A 27950-nucleotide genomic window follows, 5' to 3' on the forward strand; every position below is an offset into this window, starting at 1 on the left:
GCGGGCGGAGCCGTAGGCACAGTCTCCTCGGGCGTCCGCGGTCGGGAAACCGGCCGTCCGGGCTCCCGGGCCGAGGTTCGTGATGTCGGAGAAGGAAACGAGGCAGAGCGGAGGCTCCCCGGAGGCCAGCGGGGTGACTGTCAGCGACATACAGGAACTGATACAGCGCAAGGAGGAGATCGAGGCGCAAATCAAAGCCAATTATGAAGTGCTGGAGAGCGTGAGTGCGGGCACGGGGCTCCCGGGCGGGCGTGGGAGGCGCCCCGAGGCCTTCTCGACCCGGCGCCCAGACCCGGGGCGGGGACTGAGAGACCCGGGCGGCCTCCGCTTGAGCTCTCAGCTGTGAATCTCTCCCTCCCTGGGAGGCCCAAGGCGCCGCAGTTGCGGCCTCTGTGGGCAGCAGGCAGTGAGGCAAATAACGTGAATAACTAGGAACAATTAGAATTGATGTTCTAGCAAGTATTTGTGGAGTTCTTGTTGGGTGCTGGGCGCAGTTGTTAAGCGCTTGACATTGGTTAACTCGTTTAATCCTCCCAACAACCCTTTGAGGTGAGTTCTGTCATTTCCCCCATTTTAGGGATGGAAAACAGAGGCATTACTTAAACCTGCCTCAAGTCACAGGGCCAATAAATTTGCAGAGGCAGGGTGATAATCACCTCTATCATCAGTCCTTGTTGAACGGTTACCAGATGTCCTGTGCTTTACTAACCACTTTATCTTAGAGCTTCTTAAGCTTTAGTGTGTATGCGAATCACCTGGAGAGCTTGTTAAAATTCAGATTCTGTTGGCGGACAGATGTGTGGGAGCAGCTACTGCATTTCTAGCAAATTCCCAGCGATGCTGATGGCACTGGCCTAAGAACCCAGCTTTGAGTGACAGGAAAGGCTCGTTATCCTTATGGTATAAGGAGGAAACTGAGGCCCAGAGTGGGGCAAATCCTTGCCTAGGGTCAGGTAGGTCGGAAGTGGCAGTGGTGGGTCTAGTTCTTAGGTCTCTCTGTCTCCAAAACGGGTACAGTTTTTCTTAAGCCACCTAGTGTAAAACCACAAATCAATTTGCCGGGGAAGAGTAAATGAATTACATTCTATGTAGGGTGGATGGAATGCATTTTAGGTGATGGGAGTAAGATGAAGTATCATATGGAGGTCAGGGTACCATTTTACTGGGCGCTGACTATGTGCCTGAAGGGGGCCGGTTTATGTATGTGTGATATCGTGGACTCCTCTGAACTACTCTGTGAAGTTGGTTTGTTATCCTGAGGTTCAGAAAGGGGAAGTCACTTGTTCAGAGTCACAAAGTGGGATTCAGATCTTATGCCTGTTGAAGCCAGAATCTGTGTTTTCAAGTGTTGTGCCAGCAATTTCTCACACCTTAGTTACTTTGCTACTGCAGGCAGGAGATGCTCTATCTGTATACCTCATGTACTGTTACTCCCTTGATATTTTTCTTTAAGTTGCCTCACTTTTTGACTTAGTTTTATTTTTAAAGGAAATCTTATAACTTCACAGCATATGAAAAAATGAGACTCTCTTTCCTTAAATGTAAGATAAAAGTGTATATCAAGGTGATCCATCCAGCTCTCTGTCACCTGATAAATGGATAACTGAAATGTGGTCTATCCATACAACGGGATATTAGCCAATAAAAAGGAATGAAGTGCTGGCACATGGCTACAAAAAGTGCATCAATCTTGAAAACATTATGCTAAGTGAAAGAAGTGCATCACAAAAAACCACACATTTTATAATTCCATTTATATAAAATATCCAGAATAGGTAAATCCGTAGACAGAAGGTAGATTAGTAGTTGCCAGGGACTGAGGGGAGGGGGGAATGGGAGTGACTGCTAGTGGGTCTTGGGTTTCTTTTTGGAGGGTGATGGAAATGTTCTAAAATTGATTGTGGTGATGGTTTCATAACTCTGTGAATATTCTAAAAACCATTGAATTGTACACTTTAAATGGGTGGATCGTATGGTGTGTGAATTATATCTTGATAAAGCTGTTAAAAACAAAATGGAGAGGCCCAGAGATAACAAGTGATCTGGAGGCGATATAAAGACCAGCACCAAATGGAGACTTTCTCCCTGATTATTGAAGGGTTGAAGATAATTCGAAAGGGAATGGGTTATTTAATGCCCTGTGTGTGAGTTGCCAGTGGTGTGGGTCCCAACTTTGGAAAGCAGTGTCTGATGTGGTATTGACTTGGAGAGGCCAGTCAACTCTTAGTCATTGTGGGCAGGCAGGAGGCAGATACAGATATTTAGCCCCTGGCACATTTATACTGTATCTATAGGGAGTCCTGCGCTAAGAGAGTATACGAGACCCCCTTCCCCGTGAACAGGAAACAGTAGGTGTAACCCAGAGGCTTTCAGAGAGAAAGGGACAGACATGAATGGAATCCTTCCCCCATGTACACTTTCAGAGAGAAAGGTACAGACACGAATGGAATCCCTCCCGCTAGCACGTGAGTACACTAGGCAGCTGGTCTCCGTGCTGATAATTACAGCCATCACTTATTACTTTCTATGTATATTAATTTCCTAGGGCCATCATAACGAATTACCACAGCTTGGTGGCTTAAAACAACAGAAACTTATTCTCTCACAGTTGTGGAGTCCAGAAGTGTGACATCAAGGCGTTGGCAGGTTTGATTTTTTCTGGGCGCTCTGAGGGAGAATCCGTTCCATGCCTCGCTCCTAGATTCTGGTGGCTGGTGGCCATCCTTGGCTTGTAGCTGCATCACTCCAGTCCCTGCCTCTGTCTTCACGTGGCCTTCTCTCTGTGTCTCTGTGTCCCAAATCTCCCCCTCTCTTTTATCAGGATACCCATCATTGGACTTAGGGCCCACCTTAAATCTAGGATGATCTCTTCTTGCTGATCCTTCACTTAATTATATCTGCAAAGATCCTTTTTCCAAATAAGGTCACATTCACAGGTTCTGGGGTTTAGGACTTGGACATATCTTTTGGGGGCCGCTGTTCACCACTCTGTGAATGTGCCTGGCACTGTGCTAAGCACCCTACATAGGTCAGCTCGTTAATTCTCAGAACAGGTGGGAAGGGAGGTGAGTGCCGTTATTCCCATTTTATAATTGAAGAAGCTGAGGCCCAGAGAGGTGAACCTCTTAACCAAGGTCACCCAGATTGTATGTGGCAGAATTGAGCTTGAAATCAAAGTCTGACTGAAAATCCCTGCTGTATGTCATATAACATGTTTCATTGCTTTTGTGCACCATGCTCTGACTTATGTAGGACAAGACTTTAAAACATTAAAACAAGGGAATTCCCTGGCAGTCCAGTGGTTAGGACTCCGCGCTGTCACTGCCAAGGGCCCAGGTTCAATCCCTGATCAGGGAACTAAGATTCCACAAGGTGCGCAGCACAGCCGAAAAAACAAACAAACAAACATTAAAACAAATGTATTGTTTTCCATGGGGAATACATTGCCGTGGTCAAAATTCAAAATCTACAGAAAGGATACATAATAGAAAGTCTCTCTCCCTCCGCTGTCCCCTAGCCACCCCATTCCTCTCCCCAGACGGCAGCTGGGGTTCCAGTTCAGTGTTCCTTCCAGGGATGAAAAGCCTGTTTGAAGGCCCCTTTACATCTCTTTTTATTTTCAGAAGAACCAAAGTCCTGCCTCAGCTGGGCGCTCTTTGGGGTTTTTCCTCCCCTCCAGCTTCCAAGGCCATCAGCCAGGTGTCAGCTGCCCGTAGGAAGGAGGGTTTGGAGGAGCGGAGGAAGAGGCTGGCCTTGGGGCTGATGCTCAAAGGAGTCCTTAGTTTTATCTGCGCTGCTCTAACTTCAAAAAGGAGAGTGGATTCATGCATTACTGGTGTTATTAAAAGTCAGTTAAAAAATGGTGCCCACCACAGAGGGCAGTCGTGAGAGGATGTGGGAAGGGACCTGGTCTGTGCCAAGTGATCAATATATGGCCGCTGTCGTTACTGTCACCTTTATTATGACTGCAGAGGAAGAGAGTCTGGGGAAAGAGGCCCGAGGACTTCATACCTGTGAGATCTTTTTGACCTCATTTCTTCCCTCCAGCAAAAAGGCATCGGGATGAACGAGCCACTGGTGGACTGCGAGGGCTACCCCCGGGCAGACGTGGACCTGTACCGAGTCCGAACCGCAAGGCACAACATTGTCTGTGAGTGACCCTCTCTGGGGACGTTCCCCCGCCTTGCAGCATGGGATGTTTAAGGCACACAGAGGAACCGCCAGTATTCTGTATCATCTGCTTCCCTTGCTCCTGCCTTGATGGGATCATCTCATTGTCTCCATCAAGGGACTGATAACTAAGGGAATAGGTTAGATAGACTCTAGGGGGTCTGTCTTTATGGTTTCATTTTTCATTTTGTTTTTAGGGACTTTGCTTCATTGCGGAAACTTTTATTGCAATAACAGCAGAAACCCAAGTCAGATATTGCTTATGGTCCCAATCAATTACGTCTTAGGAAATACGTTTAGCTATTAATGATAATGGCCTAACTATGGTCACTCAAACAGAAAATAGCTCAGTTCCTCAGTAAAGACATTCGGAGGTAGGGAGCGCAGGGCTGGTCATCAGAAACCCAGGCTCTGCCATCCTTAGGAAATTCATCCATCTTCAGGGTCACCATGTCCATGTTCCAGGCAGGAAGAAAGGGAAGGAAGAAGGTAGGAAGGGCACAAGCTCCTATGCCAGCTGGCACCCCTCCTGTTAAGGATCTGTCCTGCAAGTCCCACTCCCACCCCCTGCGTCAATTTCTGCTTTCCTCTCAGGCTCCTCTGCCTGCAAGAAATGTACCGCACAATGGGCATGTTGCTATCCTAAATAAAATCTCTTATTTATATGTGTGTATATGTATTGTATGTATGTATATACGTATGTATTTATTGTCAAGGAACAGAGAGAGTAGAGGTTGGGTAGTTTATTAGTCTTCTGTTTCTGCTGTAACAAATCATCACAGACTTAGTGGTTTAAAACGTCACAAATTTATTATAGTTCTGGAAATGAGACATCCAAGTGGGCTGGACTAAAATCAAGGTGTCAGCAGGGCTGTGTTCCTTCTGGAGGCTCTAGGGAGGATCCATTTCCTTGTCTTTTCCAGCTTCTAGAAGCTGCCCACACTCCTTGACCCACAGCCCCTTCCATCTTCAAAGCCAGCAGTCACATCTCTCCAGCTTCTGGGTTTGGCATCACGTCTCTTTCTCTCCCTCTCCTGCCTCCCTCTTTCACTTACAAAGACCCTTGTGATTACATTGGGCCCACCACCTGGATAATCCAGGACAGTCTCCCCATCTCAGGGCCCTTAACTTAATCACACCTGCAAAGCTCCCTTTGCCATGTAAAGTAGCAAATTCACAGGTTCCGGGGATTTGGATGGGAACCTCTTTGGGGCCACTTTTCACGCTGCCACAGGTAGGCAACCAGCAGTCTCTACCACAAAGTCATATTAGAAGGGAATTTATCATCCACCTTTCTGCCTTAATGACTTCTGTTTTACCTGTGAATCTTGACTCTATATACAGCGTGCTTTGGTCTAAGGCCAGGTTTCTCAGTGAGAGTACAGGTAGCCCTGGGGTGAGACACAGCTGAAGATGCCAAAGTTTCCTCAAAGCCACACTACGATCATAGGACTTCTTAGAGCGTCACTTTTCCTTGAAGATGTTGGGAAAAGAAGCGTGCCATTTTAATACTGAAACAAATAGGAAGATACAGAGTAGGGAAAAACCATGTTAAGACAGTCAGACTGGAGGGAAATTTGGGGCTTTTGGCTAAACCCTTGGACACCCCAGGGAAGCAGTCCACTCGCTCCCCAGTTAGGAGGATTCTGGGAGAAATTTGAGAAGCCCTAGCCCACAGTGTGAGGGCGGGCACCGACTTATTTTTTTCCAAATGGTTGGCCTGATGTTGCAACACCATTTTAGTCTGTTCTTTCTCCATTAATTTGAAACACTAACAATATTGCGTATTAAATCTTTAGACATGCTTATGTCTCTTTCTGGGCTTTTTGCTCTGTTCCGTTGATCTCTCTTTTTGGGTGCTAATATCATGCCATCTTAATGACTTTAATATATGTAAGAGTCTGTTTGAGCGATTCCTTATTGGTCTTCTTTTGAAAAACTATTCTCACAAGTTTATTTTATTTAAAAATAGACTTTTTAAAAAAAATTTATTTATTTTTGTCTGCATTGGGTCTTTGTTGCTGTGTGTGGCTTTCTCTAGTTGCGGTGAGCGGGGGCTACTCTTTCGTTGTGGTGTGCAGGCTTCCCATTGCAGTGGCTTCTCTTGTTGCGGAGCTTGGGGTCTAGGCGTGCAGGCTTCAGTAGTTGTGGCTCTCAGGCTCCAGAGCACAGACTCAGTAGTTGTGGCGCACAGGCTTAGTTGCTCCACGGCATGTGGGATCTTCCCGGACCAGGGCTCAAACCCCTGTCCCCTGCATTGGCAGGCGGGTTCGTAACCACTGCGCCACCAGGGAAGCCCTAAAAAATAAACTTTATTTTTTAGAACAGTTTTAGATTTACAGAAAAATTGCGAAAATAACACAGAGAGGTCCCGTATACTCTGTACCTAGTTTTCCCTGTTACTAGCATCTTCCCTTAATATGTTGCATTTGTTATAATTGCAAGTTTGTTTTGTTTTTTTTTTTTTTTTGTAATGTCTGAAACATTTATATTAACATATTTCCATACATATTTCCATACAAATACAAATATAAGATTTTTAGAAATTTCATGTAATGTCTGAAACATTTATATTAACATATTTCCATACATATTTCCATACAAATACAAATATAAGATTTTTAGAAATTTCATGTAATGTCTGAAACATTTATATTAACATATTTCCATACATATTTCCATACAAATACAAATATAAGATTTTTAGATATTTCATGTAATGTCTGAAACATTTATATTAACATATTTCCATACAAATAACCCAATGAAAGTTTAGTATTAGTTGTTTTGTTTGTTTTTTTATACTGCAGGTACTTATTAGGCATCAGTTTTATACACATCAGTGTATACATGTCAATCCCAATCGCCCAATTCAGCACACCACCATCCCCACCTCATCGCAGTTTTCCCCCCTTGGTGTCCATATGTCCATTCTCTACATCTGTGTCTCAACTTCTGCCCTGCAAACTGGCTCATCTGTACCATTTTTCTAGGTTCCACATACATGCATTAATATACGATATTTGTTTTTCTCTTTCTGACTTACTTCACTCTGTATGACAGTCTCTAGATCCATCCACTTCTCAACAAATGACTCAATTTCGTTCCTTTTTATGGCTGAGTAATATTCCATTGTATATATGTACCACAACTTCTTTATCCATTCGTCTGTTGATGGGCATTTAGGTTGCTTCCATGACCTGGCTATTGTAAATAGTGCTGCAATGAACATTCGGGTGCACGTGTCTTTTTGAATTACGGTTTTCTCTGGGTATATGCCCAGTAGTGGGATTGCTGGGTCATATGGTAATTCTATTTTTAGTTTTTTAAGGAACCTCCATATTGTTCTCCATAGTGGCTGTATCAATTTACATTCCCACCAACAGTGCAAGAGGGTTCCCTTTTCTCCACACCCTCTCCAGCATTTGTTGTTTGTAGATTTTCTGATGATGCCCATTCTAACAGGAGTGAGGTGATACCTCATTGTAGTTTTGATTTGCATTTCTCTAATAATTAGTGATGTTGAGCATCTTTTCATGTGCTTCGTGGCCGTCTGTATGTCTTCTTTGGAGAAATGTCTATTTAGGTCTTCTGCCCATTTTTGGATTGGGGTGTTTGTTTCTTTGATATTGAGCTGAATGAGCTGTTTATATATTTTGGAGATTAATCCTTTGTCCGTTGATTCATTTGCAAATATTTTCTCCCATTCTGAGGGTTGTCTTTTCGTCTTGTTTATGGTTTCCTTTGCTGTGCAAAAGCTTTGAAGTTTCATTAGGTCCCACTTGTTTATTTTTGTTTTTATTTCCATTACTCTAGGAGGTGGATCGAAAAAGATCTTGCTGTGATTTATGTCAAAGAGTGTTCTTCCTATGTTTTCCTCTAAGAGTTTTATAGTGGCCAATCTTATATTTAGGTCTCTAATCCATTTTGAGTTTATTTTTGTGTATGGTGTTAGGGAGTATTCTAATTTCATTCTTTTACATGTGGCTGTCCAGTTTTCCCAACACCACTTATTGAAGAGACTGTCTTTTCTCCATTGTATATCTTTGCCTCCTTTGTCATAGATTAGTTGACCATAGGTGCGTGGGTTAATCTCTGGGCTTTCTATCTTGTTCCATTGATCTATGTTTCTGTTTTTGTGCCAGTACCATATTGTCTTGATTACTGTAGCTTTGTAGTATAGTCTGAAGTCAGGGAGTCTGATTCCTCCAGCTCCATTTTTTTGCCTCAAGACTGCTTTGGCTATTCGGGGTCTTTTGTGTCTCCATACAAATTTTAAGATGATTTGTTCTAGCTCCGTAAAAAATGCCATTGGTAATTTGATAGGGATTGCATTGAATCTGTAGATTGCTTTGGGTAGTATACTCATTTTCACAATGTTGATTCTTCCAATCCAAGAACATGGTATATCTCTGCATCTGTTGGTATCATCTTTAATTTCTTTCATCAGTGTCTTATAGTTTTCTGCATACAGGTCTTTTGTCTCCCTAGGTAGGTTTATTCCTAGGTATTTTATTCTTTTTGTTGCAATGGTAAATGGGAGTGTTTCCATAATTTCTCTTTCAGATTTTTCATCATTAGTGTATAGGAATGCAAGAGATTTTTGTGCATTAATTTTGTAACCTGCAACTTTACCATATTCATTAATTAGCTCTAGCAGTTTTCTGGTGGCAGTTTTAGGATTCTCTATGTATAGTATCATGTCATCCGCAAACAGTGACAGTTTTACTTCTTCTTTTCCAATTTGTATTCCTTTTATTTCTTTTTCTTCTCTGATTGCCGTGGCTAGGACTTCCAGAACTATGTTGAATAATAGTGGTGAGAGTGGACATCCTTGTCTCGTTCCTGATCTTAGAGGAAATGCTTTCAGTTTTTCACCATTGAGAATGATGTTTGCTGTGGGTTTGTCATATATGGCCTTTATTATGTTGAGGTAGGTTCCCTCTATGCCCACTTTCTGGAGAGTTTTTATCATAAATGGGTGTTGAATTTTGTCAAAAGCTTTTTCTGCATCTATTGAGATGATCATATGGTTTTTCTTCTTCAATTTGTTAATATGGTGTATCACATTGATTGATTTGCGTATATTGAAGAATCCTTGCATCCCTGGGATAAATCCCACTTGATCGTGGTGTATGATCCTTTTAATGTGTTGTTGGATTCTGTTTGCTAGTATTTTGTTGAGGATTTTTGCATCTATATTCATCAGTGATATTGGTCTGTAATTTTCTTTTTTTGTAGTGTCTTTGTCTGGTTTTGGTATCAGGGTGATGGTGGCCTCATAGAATGAGTTTGGGAGAGTTCCTTCCTCTGCAATTTTTTGGAAGAGTTTGAGAAGGATGGGTGTTAGCTCTTCTCTAAATGTTTGATAGAATTCACCTGTGAAGCCATCTGGTCCTGGACTTTTGTTTGTTGGAAGATTTTTAATCACAGTTTCAATTTCATTACTTGTGATTGGTCTGTTGATATTTTCTGTTTCTTCCTGATTCAGTCTTGGAAGGTTATACCTTTCTAAGAATTTGTCCATTTCTTCCAGGTTGTCCATTTTATTGGCATAAAGTTGCTTGTAGTAGTCTCTTAGGATGTTTTGTATTTCTGTGGTGTCTGTTGTAACTTCTCCTTTTTCATTTCTGATTTTATTGATTTGAGTCCTCTCCCTCTTTTTCTTGATGAGTCTGGCTAATGGCTTATCAATTTTGTTTATCTTCTCAAAGAACCAACTTTTAGTTTTATTGATCTTTGCTATTGTTTTCTTTGTTTCTATTTCATTTATTTCTGCTCTGATCTTTATGATTTCTTTCCTTCTGCTAACTTTGGGTTTTGTTTGTTCTTCTTTCTCTAGTTTCTTTAGGTGTAATGTTAGATTGTTTACTTGAGATTTTTCTTGTTTCTTTAGGTAGGCTTGTATAGCTATAAACTTCCCTCTTAGAACCGCTTTTGCTGCATCCCATAGGTTTTGGGTCGTCGTGTTTTCATTGTCATTTGTCTCAAGGTATTTTTTTATTTCCTGTTTGATTTCTTCAGTGATCTCTTGGTTATTTAGTAACGTATTGTTTAGCCTCCATGTGTTTGTCTTTTTTACGTTTTTTTCCCTGTAATTCATTTCTAATCTCATAGCGTTGTGGTCAGAAAAGATGCTTGATATGATTTCAATTTTCTTAAATTTACTGAGGCTTGATTTGTGACCCAAGATGTGATCTATCCTGGAGAATGTTCCGTGTGCACTTGAGAAGAACGTGTAATCTGCCGTTTTTGGATGGAATGTCCTATATATATCAATTAAATCTATCTGGTCTATTGTGTCATTTAAAGCTTCTGTTTCCTTATTTATTTTCATTTTGGATGATCTGTCCATTGGTGTAAGTGAGGTGTTAAAGTCCCCCACTATTATTGTGTTACTGTCGATTTCCTCTTTTATAGCTGTTAGCAGATGCCTTATGTATTGAGGTGCTCCTATGTTGGGTGCATATATATTTATAATTGTTATATCTTCTTCTTGGATTGATCCCTGGATCATTATGTAGTGTCCTTCCTTGTCTCTTGTAACATTCTTTATTTTAAAGTCTATTTTATCTGATATGAGTATAGCTACTCCAGCTTTCTTTTGATTTCCATTTGCATGGAATATCTTTTTCCATCCCCTCACTTTCAGTCTGTATGTATCCCTAGGTCTGAAGTGGGTCTCTTGTAGACAGCATATATATGGGTCTTGTTTTTGTATCCATTCAGCCAGTCTATGTCTTTTGGTTGGGGCATTTAATCCATTCACGTTTAAGGTAATTATCGATATGTATGTTCCTATGACCATTTTCTTAATTGTTTTGGGTTTGTTTTTGTAGGTCCTTTTCTTCTCTTGTGTTTCCCACTTAGAGAAGTTCCTTTAGCATTTGTTGTAGAGCTGGTTTGGTGGTGCTGAATTCTCTTAGCTTTTGCTTGTCTGTAAAGCTTTTGATTTCTCCATCAAATCTAAATGAGATCCTTGCTGGGTAGAGTAATCTTGGTTGTAGGTTCTTCCCTTTCATCACTTTAAGTATTTCATGCCACTCCCTTCTGGCTTGCAGAGTTTCTGCTGAGAAATCAGCTGTTAACCTTATGGGAGTTCCCTTGTATGTTATTTGTCGTTTTTCCCTTGCTGCTTTCAATAATTTTTCTTTGTCTTTAATTTTTGCCACTTTGATTACTATGTGTCTCGGCGTATTTCTCCTTGGGTTTATTCTGTATGGGACTCTCTGCGCTTCCTGGACTTGGGTGGCTATTTCCTTTCCCATGTTAGGGAAGTTTTCGACTATAATCTCTTCAAATATTTTCTCTGGTCCTTTCTCTCTCTCTTCTCCTTCTGGGACCCCTATAATGCGAATGTTGTTGCGTTTAATGTTGTCCCAGAGGTCTCTTAGGCTGTCTTCATTTCTTTTCATTCTTTTTTCTTTAGTCTGTTCCGCAGCAGTGAATTTCACCATTCTGTCTTCCAGGTCACTTATCCGTTCTTCTGCCTCAGTTATTCTGCTATTGATTCCTTCTAGTGTAGTTTTCATTTCAGTTATTGTATTGGTCATCTCTGTTTGTTTGTTCTTTAATTCTTCTAGGTCTTTGTTAATCATTTCTTGCATCTTCTCAATCTTTGCCTCCATTCTTATTCCGAGGTCCTGGATCATCTTCACTATCATTATTCTGAATTCTTTTTCTGGAAGGTTGCCTATCTCCACTTCATTTAGTTGTTTTTCTGGGGTTTTTTCTTGTTCCTTCATCTGGTACATAGCCCTCTGCCTTTTCATCTTGTCTATCTTTCTGTAACTGTGGTTTTTGGTCCACAGGCTGCAGGATTGTAGTTTTTCTTGCTTCTGTTGTCTGCCCTCTGGTGGTTGAGGCTATCTAAGAGGCTTGATGGGAGGCTCTGGTGGTGGGTAGAGCTGACTCGCAAGTTTGTTTTTTGAAATGTACTTTGGAAACATTTTGTTCAAGGAAAAAATTTTTTTGATTCTGATTAGAATTGCAGTATATGGTATATACAGTCATTCATTCCTTCACCCAGCAGCAGTAGCTTGAGACTTACTGTGTGCCAGGCCTCTCTGAAGGCTCTGGGGTCCTCGTGGAGCTTATCACCTGGGGGACCTTTTCTAGTCTGAGTGACCGTGTATTATACACTGACACCATTTTAAGTCTTCCTGCCCAGGTTTATGTCTTCATTTATTCAAGTCTGGGCTCCTTCTCGTGTCTGCCCCAGTGGGTTGAGTGCTGGAGGCTCGTAATGCCTGAGGGCCTCACCTGTGCTCCAGAGTGACAGGAGCAGAGGAACAAGGTCAGGTGGCCTTGCGTGCCCACAGTCCAAGGTGCCTGGAAAGTCTGAAAGTCTGTGGCCTACGGATGCTAGACGTGGATTGGCAGGCAGTGCTGGTTTGTTCAGGCCTCTGGAGCTCTTCACAGGGAACTGGCTTTTTTTTTTTTTTTTTAAGTTTTTTTTTTTTTTGATGTGGACCATTTTTTTAAAGTCTTTATTTAATTTGTTACAATATTGCTTCTGTTTTATGTTTTGGTTTTTTGGCCGCGAGGCATGTGGGATCTTAGCTCCCTGAGCAGGAATCAAACCTGCACCCCCTGCGTTGGAAGGTGAAGTCTTAACCACTGGACCGCCAGGGATGTCCTAGGGAACTGGCTTGAATGAGGTGCCGAATCCAGAGCCGTAGAGGAAGTTGTCTTTAGGTTAAAAAAAAAGTTAACCCAAATCCCAGCCACTCTGGCAGACTGGCCTGCAGAGATGACTTACTTGACCTACACAGTCGTTCCCAACACTTGAGTTAACCGTCAGTACTGAAAAAAATCAGAAGGTTTCATCCCCGAACTCCTAATTTCCAGCTTTTCTCCCTGTTGCCTCTCCCAGACTGAATATCACCAGTCATGTGTTGGTAGACTTGGCATCATTTTTTCTTCTAGAGGCATTAAGAGAAAAGCGAAATCCTTCTTAGCCCCAGCCTGCTCTACTTGTGTTTGCCCCTTGTGAGCGTTTGAGTTTGTGGCCGTGGATTCAGCTGGTCAGTTCCCTCCTACTGCTCGCCTTTCAGGTCTCAGCTGAAACGGTGCTGCCTTTGGGGAGCCTTCCCTGATCTCCTAGTCATCGAAGTCATCAGGTGTCATTGTAATCACTTGTCCCACAGCTGCTTTCCTTGCAGGACCGTAAGCTTCATGAGGGCAGCCCCTCTGTTGTGTTCACAGATAGGTCCTCAGCTTCTAGCACAATGTCTGGCATATAATAAGTGCTCGTTAAATAGTCAGTGAATGAACGTGTGGGTCTTGTGTCCTCAGCTGTCTTCTCGGCCCCTGACACGGTGCTCTCCTCCAGGCTTGCAGAACGATCACAAGGCGTTGATGAAGCAGGTGGAGGAGGCCCTGCACCAGCTGCATGCTCGCGACAAGGAGAAGCAGGCCCGGGACCTGGCCGAGGCCCGCAGGGAGGCCATGAGCCATGGCCTGGGCCAGAGCCAGGACCTCAGCCCCGCTCAGGCCTTCGCCATAGTGAACAGCATCAGCCCCGGCTCGCCTGCCAGCATCGCAGTAAGCCAGGGCCTGGCCCGCTAAATCCACACCCCGAGGGCGCCTTGGGGCAGGGTTGGGGGTGGGAGGCTGTGGACAGACAGACCCACGCTGTCACCAGTGCAGCAGACGCCGGTGAAGGCCCGCTGCAGCCCAGCAGGAGTCGGCCCCTGCTGCCCCCTCAACTAGCTGCAGAGAGACCCTGGGACACAGGGTGAAGGTGGTAGATGTCCCCGGAGAGGGAAGGAGGCTCTCTTCTTGGGGCCGATTTTAGCTGGGCGTTGAGTAATGGACATGAGAATGACAACAATAGCTGCCACTTGCTGAGCCCTCGCTTTGCACCACGTGTCCTGCCAAGTGAGTTATAGCTTACCTGGTGTGTTTTGAAAAGTTTTAACAGCTTTATTGGGATATAATTCACGTACCATAACTTTAACCCGTTTAAGGTACATATATGATTCAGTAGCTTTTAGTGTATTAACAATCAATTTTAGAATATTTTCATTACCCCGAAAAGAAACCCAGTGTCAATTCACCATTACGCCTCAACCCCCACATCCCCCCAGCCCCTGGCAACCACCAGTCTGCTTTCTGTCTCTATGAATTTGCTTATTTTGGATATTTCATATATACGTAAATGGAATCATACAATATGTGGTCCTCTGTGACTGGCTTCTTCCTCTTAGTATGGTGTTCTCAAGGTCCAGCCATGTTGGAGCATGTATCTCAACTTCATTCCTTTTTAAATTTTTTTTTTAATTTTATTTTTTATTTAAAAAAAATTTTTTATTGGAGTATAGTTGATTTACAATGTTGTGTTAGTTTCAGGTGTGCAGCAAAGGGAATCAGTTGTACATATACACATGTACATATATCCACTCTTTTTTTCTTTTTTTTAAGATTCTTTTCCCATGTAGGCCATTACAGAGTATTGAGTACAGTTCCCTGTGCTATATAGGTTATTATTAGTTATCTATTTTATATATAGTAGTGTGTATATGTCAGTCCCAATGTCCCAATTTATCCCTCCCTCAACTTCATTCCTTTTTACTGCTGAGTTTAATGTGCTGTCTGGATAGACCACGCTTTGTTTATCCATTCCTCAGTTTCCGTTTTTTGGCCATTATGAATAATGCTACCATGAACATGATGTACAAATTTTTATGTGTACCTGCATTTTGTTGTTGTTGTTGTTCAGCCTTAGTCTAGTCTTTTTTTGAATTTTATTTTGTTTATTTATTATTTATACAGCAGGTTCTTCTTAGTTCTCCATTTTATACTTACTAGTGGATACATGTCAGTCCCAGTCTCCCAGTTCATCCCACCATCCCCCACCGCATTCCCCCCTTGGTGTATGTGCACCTGCATGTAATATTTAATCCCACAGCCGTTCTCTGGGGTAGGTACTAATCTACCCCATTTCACCCATGAGGAAAAGCCTCAAAGACCTGGAGTACCTCCTGCCAGGACGCACAGCTTCTAGAAGGTGGACCTGGGTCCTGCCAGTCGTCTTTAGTGATCGCAAGACTGCAGGTTACGCACAAGCTCTGTTTTATGCACCACTGTGTGCACAGCGTCTGGCACAGGGCTGTCGTCAGCCTGTGACGAGTGTTTTTTGAAGGGATGGGTGAATTGTGAGCTGTGTTCTTAGAGTGACAGGATCACTCTAGTCCTGGGTCAGCGTTGTGCCCGTGGCTGCTTGCCTGGGGGCCTTTAGGGCCAATGCGTCTAAATTCTGACCCCTGAACAAAATAGGCCAGATGGGCCTGCGACTTCTTGCCCCCAAACCTGGGTCAGGACCCCAGAGAGCTTTTCCCCATTTTCCTCCAGGCCTTTACAACTGCCAGCTTTTCTCAGACACTGGGCAGACCTGGCCACCTTTTATTAGATCTGACCCTGGAGGAACCCCCGGAGGAGGTGGCCCAGTTATCCCCCGCCCCTCCCTGCCCGAGGTGTCTAAATCCCAGCCTCTGCATCGCGCCTGCCGTTCTCCCCTGTAGAAAACACGCTATTAAATTGGGAACGCATGGGAGGGTAAAGAACACCAGAAGAACATTTAACCTGTAGCCTGATTTTCTGTTTGCCCTTCTCTGTTTAGGGTCTGCAAGTGGATGACGAGATAGTGGAGTTTGGCTCTGTGAACACCCAAAACTTCCAGTCGCTGCAGAACATTGGCAGTGTGGTCCAGCACAGTGAGGGGGTGAGTTGGAGGTATTATGTGGCATCTGACCAGTAACCCTGGAATTGCCCGGGCCAGGAAACGTGGCTGGGGCCTTTGATGGCTGCCCTCAGAGTGCTGTTTCTCAGGCACAGTCCCTGCTCAGGGCCTTTGCATTTGCTGTTCCCTCTGCCTAGAATGCTAATCTTCTTCCCTTACCCCCCACCTTCCTTCCTTCCCTCCGTCCTCTTGTACAAATGCCACCTTCTCAGTGAGGCCTTTCCAGCCACCCTGTCTAAAATACCCCTCTCCTGCTTCCTATCCCCATTTTCATTTAACAAGGTTTCTTAGAGATCTTTTCATCTCGGCGCACACCTCGCTCTTTTTCACTGCTGCATAGCACTCCATGGTATGAATGGATAGAAGTTTGTCCACCCGCTGCCTTATCAGTGGACGTCTTGTTCATTTCCAGTTTTATGCCAGTGTGAATAGTCGTGCATACTTGTTCACAACTGTGCACACCTGGAAGTAGAATTACAAGCTCTCAGCAAATGCACACTTAAGATTTTAATAGGTAATTTGAAAAAGTTTTACGAATTTGTACCCTGACCAACAGTATGTGAGTCCAGTCGTCCCTCAGTATCCACGGGGGATTGGTTTCAGGACCAGTGCAGATACCAGAATCTGTAGATGCTCAAGTCCCGTGGTTGGCCCTCTATATCCACGGATTGTGCAGTACTGTATTTATTGAAAAAAATTCACATGTAAGCGAACCTAAGCAGTTCAAACCCGTGTTGTTCAAGGGTCAACTGTGTATCATATCATTAGCAGTACTCTATTATTGATCTTTTAATAACTTTGCTAAAATGCCATCTTGTTTTAGTTTGTATTTTCCTAATTACCAGTGAGATTGAGTACCATTTCTATGAATTGTCTGTTAGTCTTTTTTCCCCACTTATTTTCTATTGGGTTATTTGTCCTTTTTAAAAATTGATTTGTAGGAACTCTTTCTATATTCTATATATTAAATCTTTGCCTGTTTACACATTGCATATGTCTCTCCTGATTAGCTCCTTTTCTTTTAACTTTCTTTATGGTAACTTTGATTACTTGAAAGTTTTTTTTTTTAATTCACTTAGATATCCATTTTGTTAAATTTGTCAATATTACAGGGCTCTTTGCTGCCAAAACCATACCTGAGGATTAAAATAAAGAAATACAGTACAGTGCATAATAATGTAGTACTGTTCAAACAGTAGTATATTAGAACTTGATTTGTGTGCCTTTTGATAATTTCATTCCTTAAAGATATAATAAAAGTTGAAATTCAAAATAGGCTGCAGCCTTCTAGTTTCTGGCAGAATATGCCATTAAAAAACACTTCCACGTAACCATCTCATCCTGTTTCTCAGTAATGTAACCCCAACAAAACTTTTTTTGGCAAAGATCCATACTTTGCAGGAGAAATATGGGGCTCAAAGTCCAGAGAAATTACTAAAGTTTTTGGTTCCCAAATGAAATCTTCAGTTCAACCGACAATTCTTGGTTTGTCTTGCACCCACTCAGCCCCCGCTTAGCCACACTGCTCATCCGCGTGTAACTCATCAGAAGGCAGGCATCGGGCCAAGAAACAGTTGGCCAGTGTTGGCGCCCTGCTAGAGGTCGGGCCCTCATTTCTGCACTGATTGACACCTTCATCAAGTCTGTACTTATGTGGAAGTTTAGAATTTTGATTTTGTCAAATTCATCAGTTTTTTGCTTTATGGCTTTGGCATTTTGTGTCTTCTTAAAGAAATTCTTCTAGTACTTTTATTGTTTTGTCTTTAGCTTTTCTTTAATCCATCTGGAATGTATCTTTTATTATTATTATTATTATTTATTTATTATTTTATTTTTGGCTACACCGTGCAGCTTGCAGGATCTTAGTTCCCTGACCAGGGATCAAACCTGGGCCCCCTACAGTGGAAGCTCGGAGTCCTAACAACTGGACTGCCAGAGAATTCCCTATTATTGTTTTTTATAACAGTTTAATTGATGTACAATTCACATAACTTATAGGTCATCCATTTAAAGTGCATAATCCAGTCGTTTTTAGTCTATTTATAGAGTTGTGCAACCATCACCACAATCAATTTTAGAACATTTTCATTACCTCAAAAAGCCTTGTACCTATTAGCAGTCACTCCCTATTCCCCCCATATATACCAACCCCTGGCAACCACTAAACTACTTTCTGCCTCTATGGACTTGCTTATTCTGGACATTTCATATAAATGGGATCATACAATATGTGATATTTTATGACTACTTTCACTTAGCATAGTGTTTTCAGGGTTCATCCATGTTGTAGCATGTGTCAGGAACTCATTCCTTTTTTTTTTTTTTTCAATAAATTTATTTATGTATTTATTTTTGGCTGCATTGTGTCTTCCTTGCTGCACGCAGGCTTTCTCTAGTTGCGGTGAGCGAGGGCTACTCTTCGTTGTGGTGTGCGGGCTTCTTATTGCGGTGGCTTCTCTTGTTGCAGAGCATGTACTCTAGGCGTGAAGGCTAAAGTAGTTGTGGCATGCGGGCTCAGTAGTTGTGGCTCGCGGGCTGTAGAATGCAGGCTCAGTAGTTGGGGCGCACAGGCTTAGTTGCTCTGCGGCATGTGGGATCTTCCCAGACCAGGGCTCGAACCCGTGTCCCCTGCGTTGGCAGGCAGATTCTCAACCACTGCACCACCAGGGAAGCCTGTTATATAATTCTTATGTGTGTGATTCTTTATTCTGTTTCTTTGGTCTGTTTGTTCAGAGCCTTTCTGGATTCCCTGGAACAAATCCATTTGTTTCTGCTCTGCTTCCCTTTAACCCCTGGCCATAAAGGGTGCATTATTTGTCTATTGGTGAGTGAGAAATCACCCCAGAGCTTTAGCAGCTTGAAGCATCAAGCATTTATTATCTCATACAGTTTGGGGGTCAGGCAGTGTCCAGGAGCCGTGTAGCTGGGTGGTTTTGGCTCGGGGTCTCTCATGAGGTTGTGGTCAAGATATAAGCAAAGGCCGCAGTCATCTGAGGGCTTGACTGAGGTTAGAGAATCTGTTTCCAAGATCCCTCACTCACATGGCTGTTGGCAGGAGGCTTCAGTTCCTCATCACAAGGGCCTCTCCACAGTGCTGCTTGAGTGCCCTCACAGCGTGGTGGCTGACCTCCCCAAGAATGGGCGGTCCAGGTGAGAGCAGAGAGGAGTCAGCAGCACCTGCTCTGACTCAGTCTTTGAGGATTCACACTCTCACTGCCACTTTATTCGTTAGAAGCGACGAAGTCCAGCCTACACTCAAAGGGAGGGGAATTAGGCTTTAGCTCTAGAAGGAAGGAATTTCAAAGAATTTATCCTTGTGGCATGGTACCTTTGTTACCTCTTTACTATCCCATCATCATTTTAGTGAGATTTCTAGAGATGATGCAGATGTAGGTTCATTCTGTTATGTTTACCCAAAGTCTCTTTTTCACTCCTTCCTCCCCACCCCACCCCCAGCTTGCTAGTGTGTCATAGTTTACTCACATCTCTTGGGTACCTTGCTGCACATACTTTTAAACTTTGTAGTTGTCTGGGCTCATTGTTACTGGTTTGTTTTGTAAATATGTCTTTTTTTTTTTTTCCTGGTAGAGGTAATACATACACATGGCAAAAACAGAACCAAAGAACATGTAATGAAAAACCTCCCTCTCCTCCAGGTGCATTTCCTGTCCTCCAAAGGCAGCCACTTTCCAACTGTGTGTCCTTCATACATCAGCACACAGAGCTACTGGTTGCTTTCATTAAGGTCTAATTGACCCACAGCAACATTCCCCCTTTTCAGTGTCCAGTACTGTGAATTTTGTCAACTGTATGTAGTTATGTAAATGTCACCACACGAAGATACAGAGCAGTTCTACAGCCCAACATGACCTCATGCTTTTGTAGTTAAGCCCTCCCTGCACCCCCATCCCCCGGAAATCACTGATCTGTGCTCCATCCCTGTAGCTTTACCTTTTCCAGGATGTCATATAAGTGAAACTGCAAACTATAAAGCCCTTTAAGTCTGGCTACTTTCACCCAGCGTCATGAATCTGCGGTTCTTCCACGTTGTCACGTGCATCTGTAGTTCATCCCTTTTCACTGCTGAGTAATGCTCCACTGTGTAATGAGCCCCAGACTCTTCATCCATTTCCCAGTGTGGGGCATTTAGGTTGTTTTCCAGTTTTTGGCGATTACTCATAATAGCTACTGGTTTTTAATTTGTCTTTTCCAGTTAAATATATTCTTAGGCTCTTTATAGGCCTATAAATCCTTTTTTTAAAAAAATTGAGGTATAACTGACAAATAACACAATATTAGTTTCATGTGTACAACATAGTAATTCAATATTTGCATATATTGGGAAACGATTGCCACAGTAAGGCTAGTTAACATCTGTCACTGTACATAGTTACACATTTTTTTCTTGTGAGGAAGACTTTGAAGATTTACTCTCTAGCCACTGTCAGGTATGCATAGAGTATTACTGTATATCGGAATGCACAGCGTGGTGACTATAGTTAATAATACTGTATAAGACCTTCTTTACAAAAGTAGTCATTGAATGTTTTCTAACAACAGAACCTTTTCTTCAAGTGAAATTTCCTGGGGAATTCCAATATATCAAACAGATAAAAGCTGAGCTGCTGGGATAGGCTAGAGGGGGTGGGGGGACCTTACGCCCTCAGGGCCTGGGGTTCTCCTGGAACCAGAACCCAGCTTGAGAATCAAGGATCTGGGTTTCCATGGTCTGCTCTGTGAATTAAAAAAAAGTTTTTTAAAACCCGGCAGCATTCTATTGTTAGACTTTTAGGTACTTTCCAATTTTATGGGAACCTGAAAATTAACACTCTTGTAGACAAAGCTCTGTTTCTTTAGATAATTTTCTAAAGGTGAGTTTCTGGAATGCATATATTTTCAAAGGAAAATAACCTTGAATTAAAATAATTTTTCTTTATTATAAAAATAATGTGTATTTTATTCAGCCATAAAAAGGATTGGTGTACCGATATGCTATAACATTAATGAACCTTCAAAGGATTTCTGGTAAGTGAAAGAAGCCAAACAGAAAGGGCCACATATTTAATTAATTTATTTATTTAAATTTATTTATTTTATTTATTTATTTTTGGCTGCGTTGGGTCTTCATTGCCACACGCAGGCTTTCTCTAGTTGTGGCGAGCAGGGGCTACTCTTCGTTGCGGTGCACGGGCTTCTCATTGCGGTGGCTTCTCTTGTTGCGGAGCACGTGTGGGCTTCAGTAGTGTGGCATGCGGGCTCAGTAGTTGTGGCTCACGGGCTCTAGAGCGCAGGCTCAGTAATTGTGGCGCACGGGCTTAGTTGCTCCACGGCATGTGAGATCTTCACTGACCAGGGATCGAACCCGTGTCCCCTGCATTGGCAGGTGGATTCTTAACCACTGTGCCACCAGGGAAGTCCCAGAAAGGGCCACATATTTTAGAATTCCGAAATGTCCAGAATAGGCAAATGCACAGAGACAGAAAGCAGATAGGTGGTTGCCAGGGGCTGGAGGAGGAGGGAATGGGGAGTGATTGCTAATGGGTATGGGGTTTCTTTTTGGGTGATGGAAATGCTCTGAAATTAGTTAGTGGTGATGGTTGGACAAGTCTCTGAATTATATACTTTAAAATGGTGAATTTATTGTATAAGAATTATATTTCAGTAATAAAAATAATGTGTTTTTATTGTGAAAAAAAATTACACAATGTGAACGTATTTCAAGTAAGGATAAAAGTCCTGGATTTCTCCTTGCCTTGTAGTACCTTCCCAGCTCTGAGTCCTGGGCAAGGTGCAGGCGCTACAACAGGGAACAAAACAGGTCAACCGAGGGTCCGTGGGAACATTTTGGTTGGGGAGATGAGCATTAATCAAATAAGCACAGATATGTAATTGTACACTCCAACGAGTGCTATGAAGGGACAGTTCAAGGGGGCTAGGAGAGCAAATAGTGGGGTTCTGATGTAGTTTGGGGTTGAAGGAGAGTGTTCCTGAAGACGTGGCCTGTAAGTGTATTGAAGTTTATATCAAGACCGGCAGGGAGAGGAGCCCACCAGCAGGGTCAAGGCCCTGAGGTGAGAGGATCAGAGAAGGCTGATTGGAACCCAGAGCAAGGAAGAGAGGGAGAGGGGAGGAGGCAGGGCCCTTCTTCATTGTTCCTGAGCAGCAGTAGAGAGCCGTGCACTCTTCCAAGCTGGAGAGTAACAGCTGTAAGCAGCTTCGTGCCTTGAAAAGATTTCTCCAGAGGCCAGGTAGAGAGCTGATTGGAGGGCTGACGGAGTTTTAGCAGCCAGGTCAAGAGATGGTGGTGTCTTTGACGAATGGGCTGGAGGTGCAAGAGGGCAAATCAGAAAGACGTTTAGGATGTGCTGTAGGTAGAAGCCTTCTGGATTCCTGGCTCTCCCGGGGCCATCGTTTCCAGAACCGGAAGCACATCCGTGAAGCTCTCACACGTTTTCTGGGTGTGGGTGTGTATGTCTACAGTGATTGCTTTTTGAAAAAGAAGTCGTAAACAAGGCCTACTCTATGTACTGTTCTGGATGTTTCCCCCTTTGAAAACCTCGGTACACATGTACCATATTCCCTGGCTTGGTTTCTCATCGTTCATTTAACCAGCCCCCCATCCTGGACATTTAAGCCGTTGCCAATATTTGGTCACCACAAATAGTGCTGTCATGAATATTCTTGTCTTGTGTGAGGGTTTCTGTCAGAGAGATTTCTAGAAGTGGAATTACTGGGTTAAAGGCAATGGACATTTACCGATTTGATAGGTGTCATCAAGGTGTCCTCCCAGAAGCTTGCGTTAGTTCATGTTCTCTCCAGTAGTGTATGTGAGTGCTTATTTCTTGACCCCTCCCCAGCTGTGTCATTGTCAGTCTTTTATTCTGTGACAATCGAGGTGAAAAATGGCGTCTTTTTTTGTTTTTCTTCATGCTTTATTTTTTCCGATTCAGAGATCCCATTGATAGATCTGCCTTAATATTTTAAAATTATGGTAAAATATACATAACATAGAATTTACCTTTTTTTTTAATAAATTAATTAATTAATTTATTAATTTATTTTTGGCTGTGTTGGGTCTTCGTTTCTGTGCGAGGGCTTTCTCTAATTGTGGCAAGCGGGGGCCACTCTTCATCGCGGTGCGCGGGCCTCTCACTATCACAGCCTCTCTTGTTGCAGAGCACAGGCTCCAGACACGCAGGCTCAGTAGTTGTGGCTCACGGGCCTAGTTGCTCCGCGGCATGTGGGATCTTCCCAGACCAGGGCTCGAACCCGTGTCCCCTGCATTAGCGGGCAGATTCTCAACCACTGCGCCACCAGGGAAGCCCCAGAATTTACCATTTTTAAGTGGCATTAAGTACATTCACATTGTTCGGCAACCATCTCCACCACCGTCTCTAGAATTTTTTCATCTTCCCAAACTGAAACTCTACCCATTAAACACTAACTAGTCATTCCCATCTCCCCAAGGTTCTGGCAACCACTAATCTACTTTCTGTCTCTATGAATGTGACTGCTCTGTATACAGCCCTCTAAGTGGAATCATACTATATTTGTCCTTTTGTGACTCATGTGTTTCACTTAGCATAACGTCTTCATGGTCCATCCAGGTTGTTACATGTGTCAGAATTTCCTTTTTAAGGCTGAATAATAGGGCCTTCCCTGGTGGCGCAGTGGTTGGGCATCCGCCTGCCAACGGAGGGGACACGGGTTGGAGCCTTGGTCCAGGAGGATCCCACATGCCGCGGAGCAACTAAGCCCGTGTGCCATGACTACTGAGCCCGCGGGCCACAACTACTGAAGCCCGCATGCCTAGAGCCCGTGCTCCACAACAAGAGAAGCCACTGCAATGAGAAGCCCGCTCACTGCAACAAAGAGCAGCCCCCGCTCACCGCAACTGGAGAAAACCCACGTGCAGCAACGAAGACTCAATGCAGCCAAAAATAAATAAATTTATATTAAAAAAAAAAGGCTGAATAATATTCTGCTGTGTGTATATACTACATTTTGTTTATCCTGTAATCCATTGATGGCCACTTGGGTTGCTTCTACCTTTTGGCTATAATGCTATTCACCATTTTGGTGAATAATGCTACTATGAAATGGTTATACAAATATCTGTTCGAGTCCCTGCTTTCAGTTCTTTGGGTATATACCAATATGTTTAACTGCAGGTTGATATGGTTATTCTATTTTCAATTTTTAAAAATATTTATTTATTTATTTTGGCTGTGCTGGGTCTTTGTTGCCGTGCACGGGCTTTCTCTAGTTGCAGCACCCGGGCTTCTCATCGCGGTGGCTTCTCTTGTTGCGGAGCACAGGCTCTAGGCGTGCGGGCTTCAGTAGTTGTGGCTCGCGGGCTCTAGAGCGTTGGCTCAGTAGTTGTGGCACATGGGCTTAGTTGCTCCACGGCATGTGGGATCTTCCTGGACCAGGGCTTGGGAATGGCAGGCGGATTCTTAACCACTGTGCCACCAGGGAAGCCCTATTTTCAGTTTTTTAAGGAATAGTCATGCTGTTTTCCATAGTGGCTGCACCATTTCACACTCCCACCAGCGGTGTACAAGGGTTACGATTTCTCCACATCCTCAGTAACTCTTGTTATTTTGTTTTTGTTTTTTGGTTTTTTTTGATAATAGCCATCCTAATGGGTATAAGGTGATATCTCATTGTGGTTTTAATTTGCATTTCTCTAATGATGAGTGATGTAGGCCATCTATTCATGTGCTTATTGGCCATTTGTATATCTTTTTTGGAGAAATGTTTAAGTTCTTTGCTCATTTTTTAATTGGGTTGTTTGTTGTTGCTGTTGAATTCTTTATATATTCTGGATATTAATCCCTTATCAGATATATGATTTGCAGATATTTTCTCCCATTCTGTGGGTTGCTTTTTCACTATGTTGACAGTGTCCTTTGATGTACAGAAGTTTTTAAATTTGATGAATCTTGTTTTAATTTGTAATTTTCTTTGGTGTGTATTGTGCCTACTTTAATTTTTTTGTTAAGGTAATACATACGCATAGTAAAGAAGAAATAATGGTACAGAAAGATATAAAAGTAAATGTCTTCTTCTCTTACTCCAAACTGCTAGTGCTTCTTTCTGGAAGTAACCACTGTTAACAGTTTATCTTCCAGAAAACTTTGTATGCACCAAGCAACACATATGTCTATTTATTTATATTAATTAATTAATTAATATTATTATTTTTGGCTGCATTGGGTCTTTGTTGCTTCGCGCAGGCTTCCTCTAGTTGCGGCGAATGGGGGCTACTCTTTGTTGCAGTGCGCGGGCTTCTCATTGAGTTGACTTCTCTTGTTGTGGAGCATGGGCTCTAGGTGTGCGGGCTTCAGTAGTTGTAGCACGCGGGCTCAGTAGCTCCACGGCATGTGGGATGTTCCCGGACCAGGGCTCGAACCCATGTCCCCTGCATTGGCGGGAGGATTCTTAACCACTGTGCCAGCAGGGAAGTCCTAGGTCTATTTATTTATTTATTGAATTTTTAGAGCTTTTTTTTTTTATTATTATTTATTTTAAAATTATTATTATTTTTAAATTGAACTATACTTGTTTTACAACACATATGACCTTTTAGGACATATATTCAAATGGATTCATACTTTGCTGGTTTTGTTTTGTTTTTACTAAACAAACTGCTATTCACTATACTGTATTTGAACAATACCTTATTGAGGGATATTTTGGGTGTTTTCAGTGTTTGAAATTTATAAACAGTCCTGGGATAAATGCTTTGTTCATATATCATCTTGTACTTTTGCAGAATATATCTTATATGCACCTTTTAAAGATGCTTTGTTGTTGCTGGGGGCAGTTGTGTTCTTCCAGGAAGACGGAACCAAATCTGTAGCCCCACTGCCTGCCCCCAGAGTGCCGCGTCCTCCACATTCTCAGCAGTTGTAGGAATTACGCCTAAAATAAGCATCCTTACTACCAGTCTGGTGGGTGGGACTTCCTTGGAGGTCCAGTGGTTAAGACTCCACGCCTCCACTGCAGGGGGTGTGGGTTTGATCCCTGGTGGGGGAACTAAGATCCCACATGCCGTGCGGCCAAAAAAAAAAAAGGACAGTATCTCAGCATTCTAGCCTGAATCTCTTTGAGTACTAAGGAGGTTGAACATAAAATGAGCTCATTTTCCTTTCAGAAGCCCCTGAATGTGACAGTGATCCGCAGAGGGGAGAAATACCAGCTTAGACTCGTGCCAACACGCTGGGCGGGAAAAGGACTGCTGGGGTAAAGTATCCGTGTCCGTTCATTTACACTGCAGCGTGCACTGAATGTTTGCTAGACACAAAGCTGCGGGCAGGAGGTGGGGTCGTTGGGAAATGAAGGGAATTTCCAGACTGCCTGTAGCAACTCATGATAAATCCTTGTGGCGGGAATGAGATTCCAGGTATGGAGGTGGAGGGAGCCCTGGGCGCTCTGGTTCTTTTATTAACTGGACGTTTGCTTTGAAAGAACGAAAGCGTGTAGGTGAACAGCTCAGGGCGGCTCACCTCCGATCTTCTTGAATGGAGCCACCAAACTTACACTGTTCCTTTTTTTCCCTTCCAGCTGCAACATTATTCCTTTGCAAAGATGATTGTCCCCGGGGAACAGAAACAGGAAGGCATATTCCCTTGCCCCAGACTTGGGTCTAGTGGGCATTTCCTCCTTCTCTTCTCTCCCTGAAGCTCAAGGATCTGGAAGAGGCTGGGAGCCTGAACTTCTAGGTGGTGGAAACGCTGTGGCCTCCCAGTGTGATCTCTTGGGATTAACGCATTGTTAAAAACTTGATTTGTGTTCAGCATCTTTTGCAAATGAGGCCATGGCCCTAAATGGGAATCCTCTGGATTGTGAGCAAGTGGGCGGGAGTTATTCTGGTAGGTGCTGATGTGACTTTATTCTTCTAGAAATTTTCTTTTTTTCCCCCCAAATAAACAGTTTTACAGTGTTGATATGACCATGTTATCACCTCAACTGAATTTCCTGTGAACTTCTCAAACCAAAGCTCAGATGGGAGTTAGATCAGCCTCACAGAAAGTTGGGCAGAACAAACTAACAACTGTACTGAAGTCAAGATTTGACCAACAACATCTCTGGGATATCATCCTTTAGTGAATGGGGGTTCCAAACGCTCAGGCTGCACCTGCGTTTGCACTGCAGCAGTGCTGCTCTGGATGCAGGATAATTGAATCTCCTGGCCCTGCCCTCGGATCAGCACTTTTGTAGACTGCTAAGGTGTGTTGGCATTGCTGATGGGAACCAGCAGTGTGTGCAGAGCTGTCTTCTTGCAAATGCTGATTCCTCCTTCCTTCCTTTTATTTTCTCTCTTTAACATGGCAAAGTGAGTTTCAGTGATTCCTAGTGCCTCCGTGTTTTACTTTTTTTCTCTCTTCACCATATCACAGTATTTTATTTCCACAGTTCTTGCAGACCACTTTCTGTTTCACAGGGCATCTGGCACATTCTACTGAGGCATGCTTGGGTTCCTCAGGACTGGATTTGCTTGGCTTAGATACAGATACCAGCTCCCCCTGACGGGAGTCAGTACTGGGTGTGTTTCCAGCCATGGGCGCTCATGCTTGACTGGAAAGCCTTCCTGTTGAGTGTCTGCCCCCAAACACCATGTATTCTAGCCGAATATCCACGTGGATTTCCCCCCTTGTAGCCACAGACGTGCTGTGTTTACCAGTGTTTGCTGTTTAAATTGTTTTTCTAATTCCACGTGTTTTCCAATCTTTTATAAGCCCTAGGCTATAATAAACACAGCTTGTCCCATCCAGCAATCCCTTTTATTTTTCTGAGATGTATGCAAATGCATCAACCAGCATTGGGGTATGAGGGTGGGGTGGGGATGGAGAGACTCATTCACATCCTCCTAAAATGATAGCAGCAGAGAGTCTTCTGCATCAGTGCCTTTGGCTGGTTTCCTGCAAGTCCCCCCTTCAGAAACCTCAAGATGGCCATGCAGGTGGGCTGTCTTTTGTGAGATTGTAATGGAGAGACACTTTGAGGTGGAATCATCCTAATAGACTTAACA

At 43.2% G+C, this 27950-nt stretch overlaps 1 protein-coding gene across 2 annotated transcripts; it reads left to right on the forward strand.

Moving 5' to 3' along the window:
• On the forward strand, positions 1-26863 carry PSMD9 (proteasome 26S subunit, non-ATPase 9). 2 transcript variants are annotated; one of them, XM_057527285.1, is made up of 6 exons: positions 1-220; positions 4048-4150; positions 13505-13716; positions 15794-15895; positions 26076-26161; positions 26483-26863. In XM_057527285.1, exons 1-6 carry the CDS (start codon positions 83-85, stop codon positions 26508-26510), a joined length of 669 nt encoding a protein of 222 aa, XP_057383268.1. In that variant the 5' UTR covers positions 1-82; the 3' UTR covers positions 26511-26863. The 2 variants fall into 2 exon arrangements, with proteins under 2 accessions (XP_057383268.1, XP_007189625.1); XM_007189563.3 differs by having other exon boundaries at positions 5-220; positions 26073-26161.
• The last annotated feature ends 1087 nt before the right edge of the window (positions 26864-27950 follow it).

This window comes from Balaenoptera acutorostrata, chromosome 13, assembly GCF_949987535.1.
Source record: "Balaenoptera acutorostrata chromosome 13, mBalAcu1.1, whole genome shotgun sequence".
NCBI lineage: Eukaryota > Metazoa > Chordata > Mammalia > Artiodactyla > Balaenopteridae > Balaenoptera > Balaenoptera acutorostrata.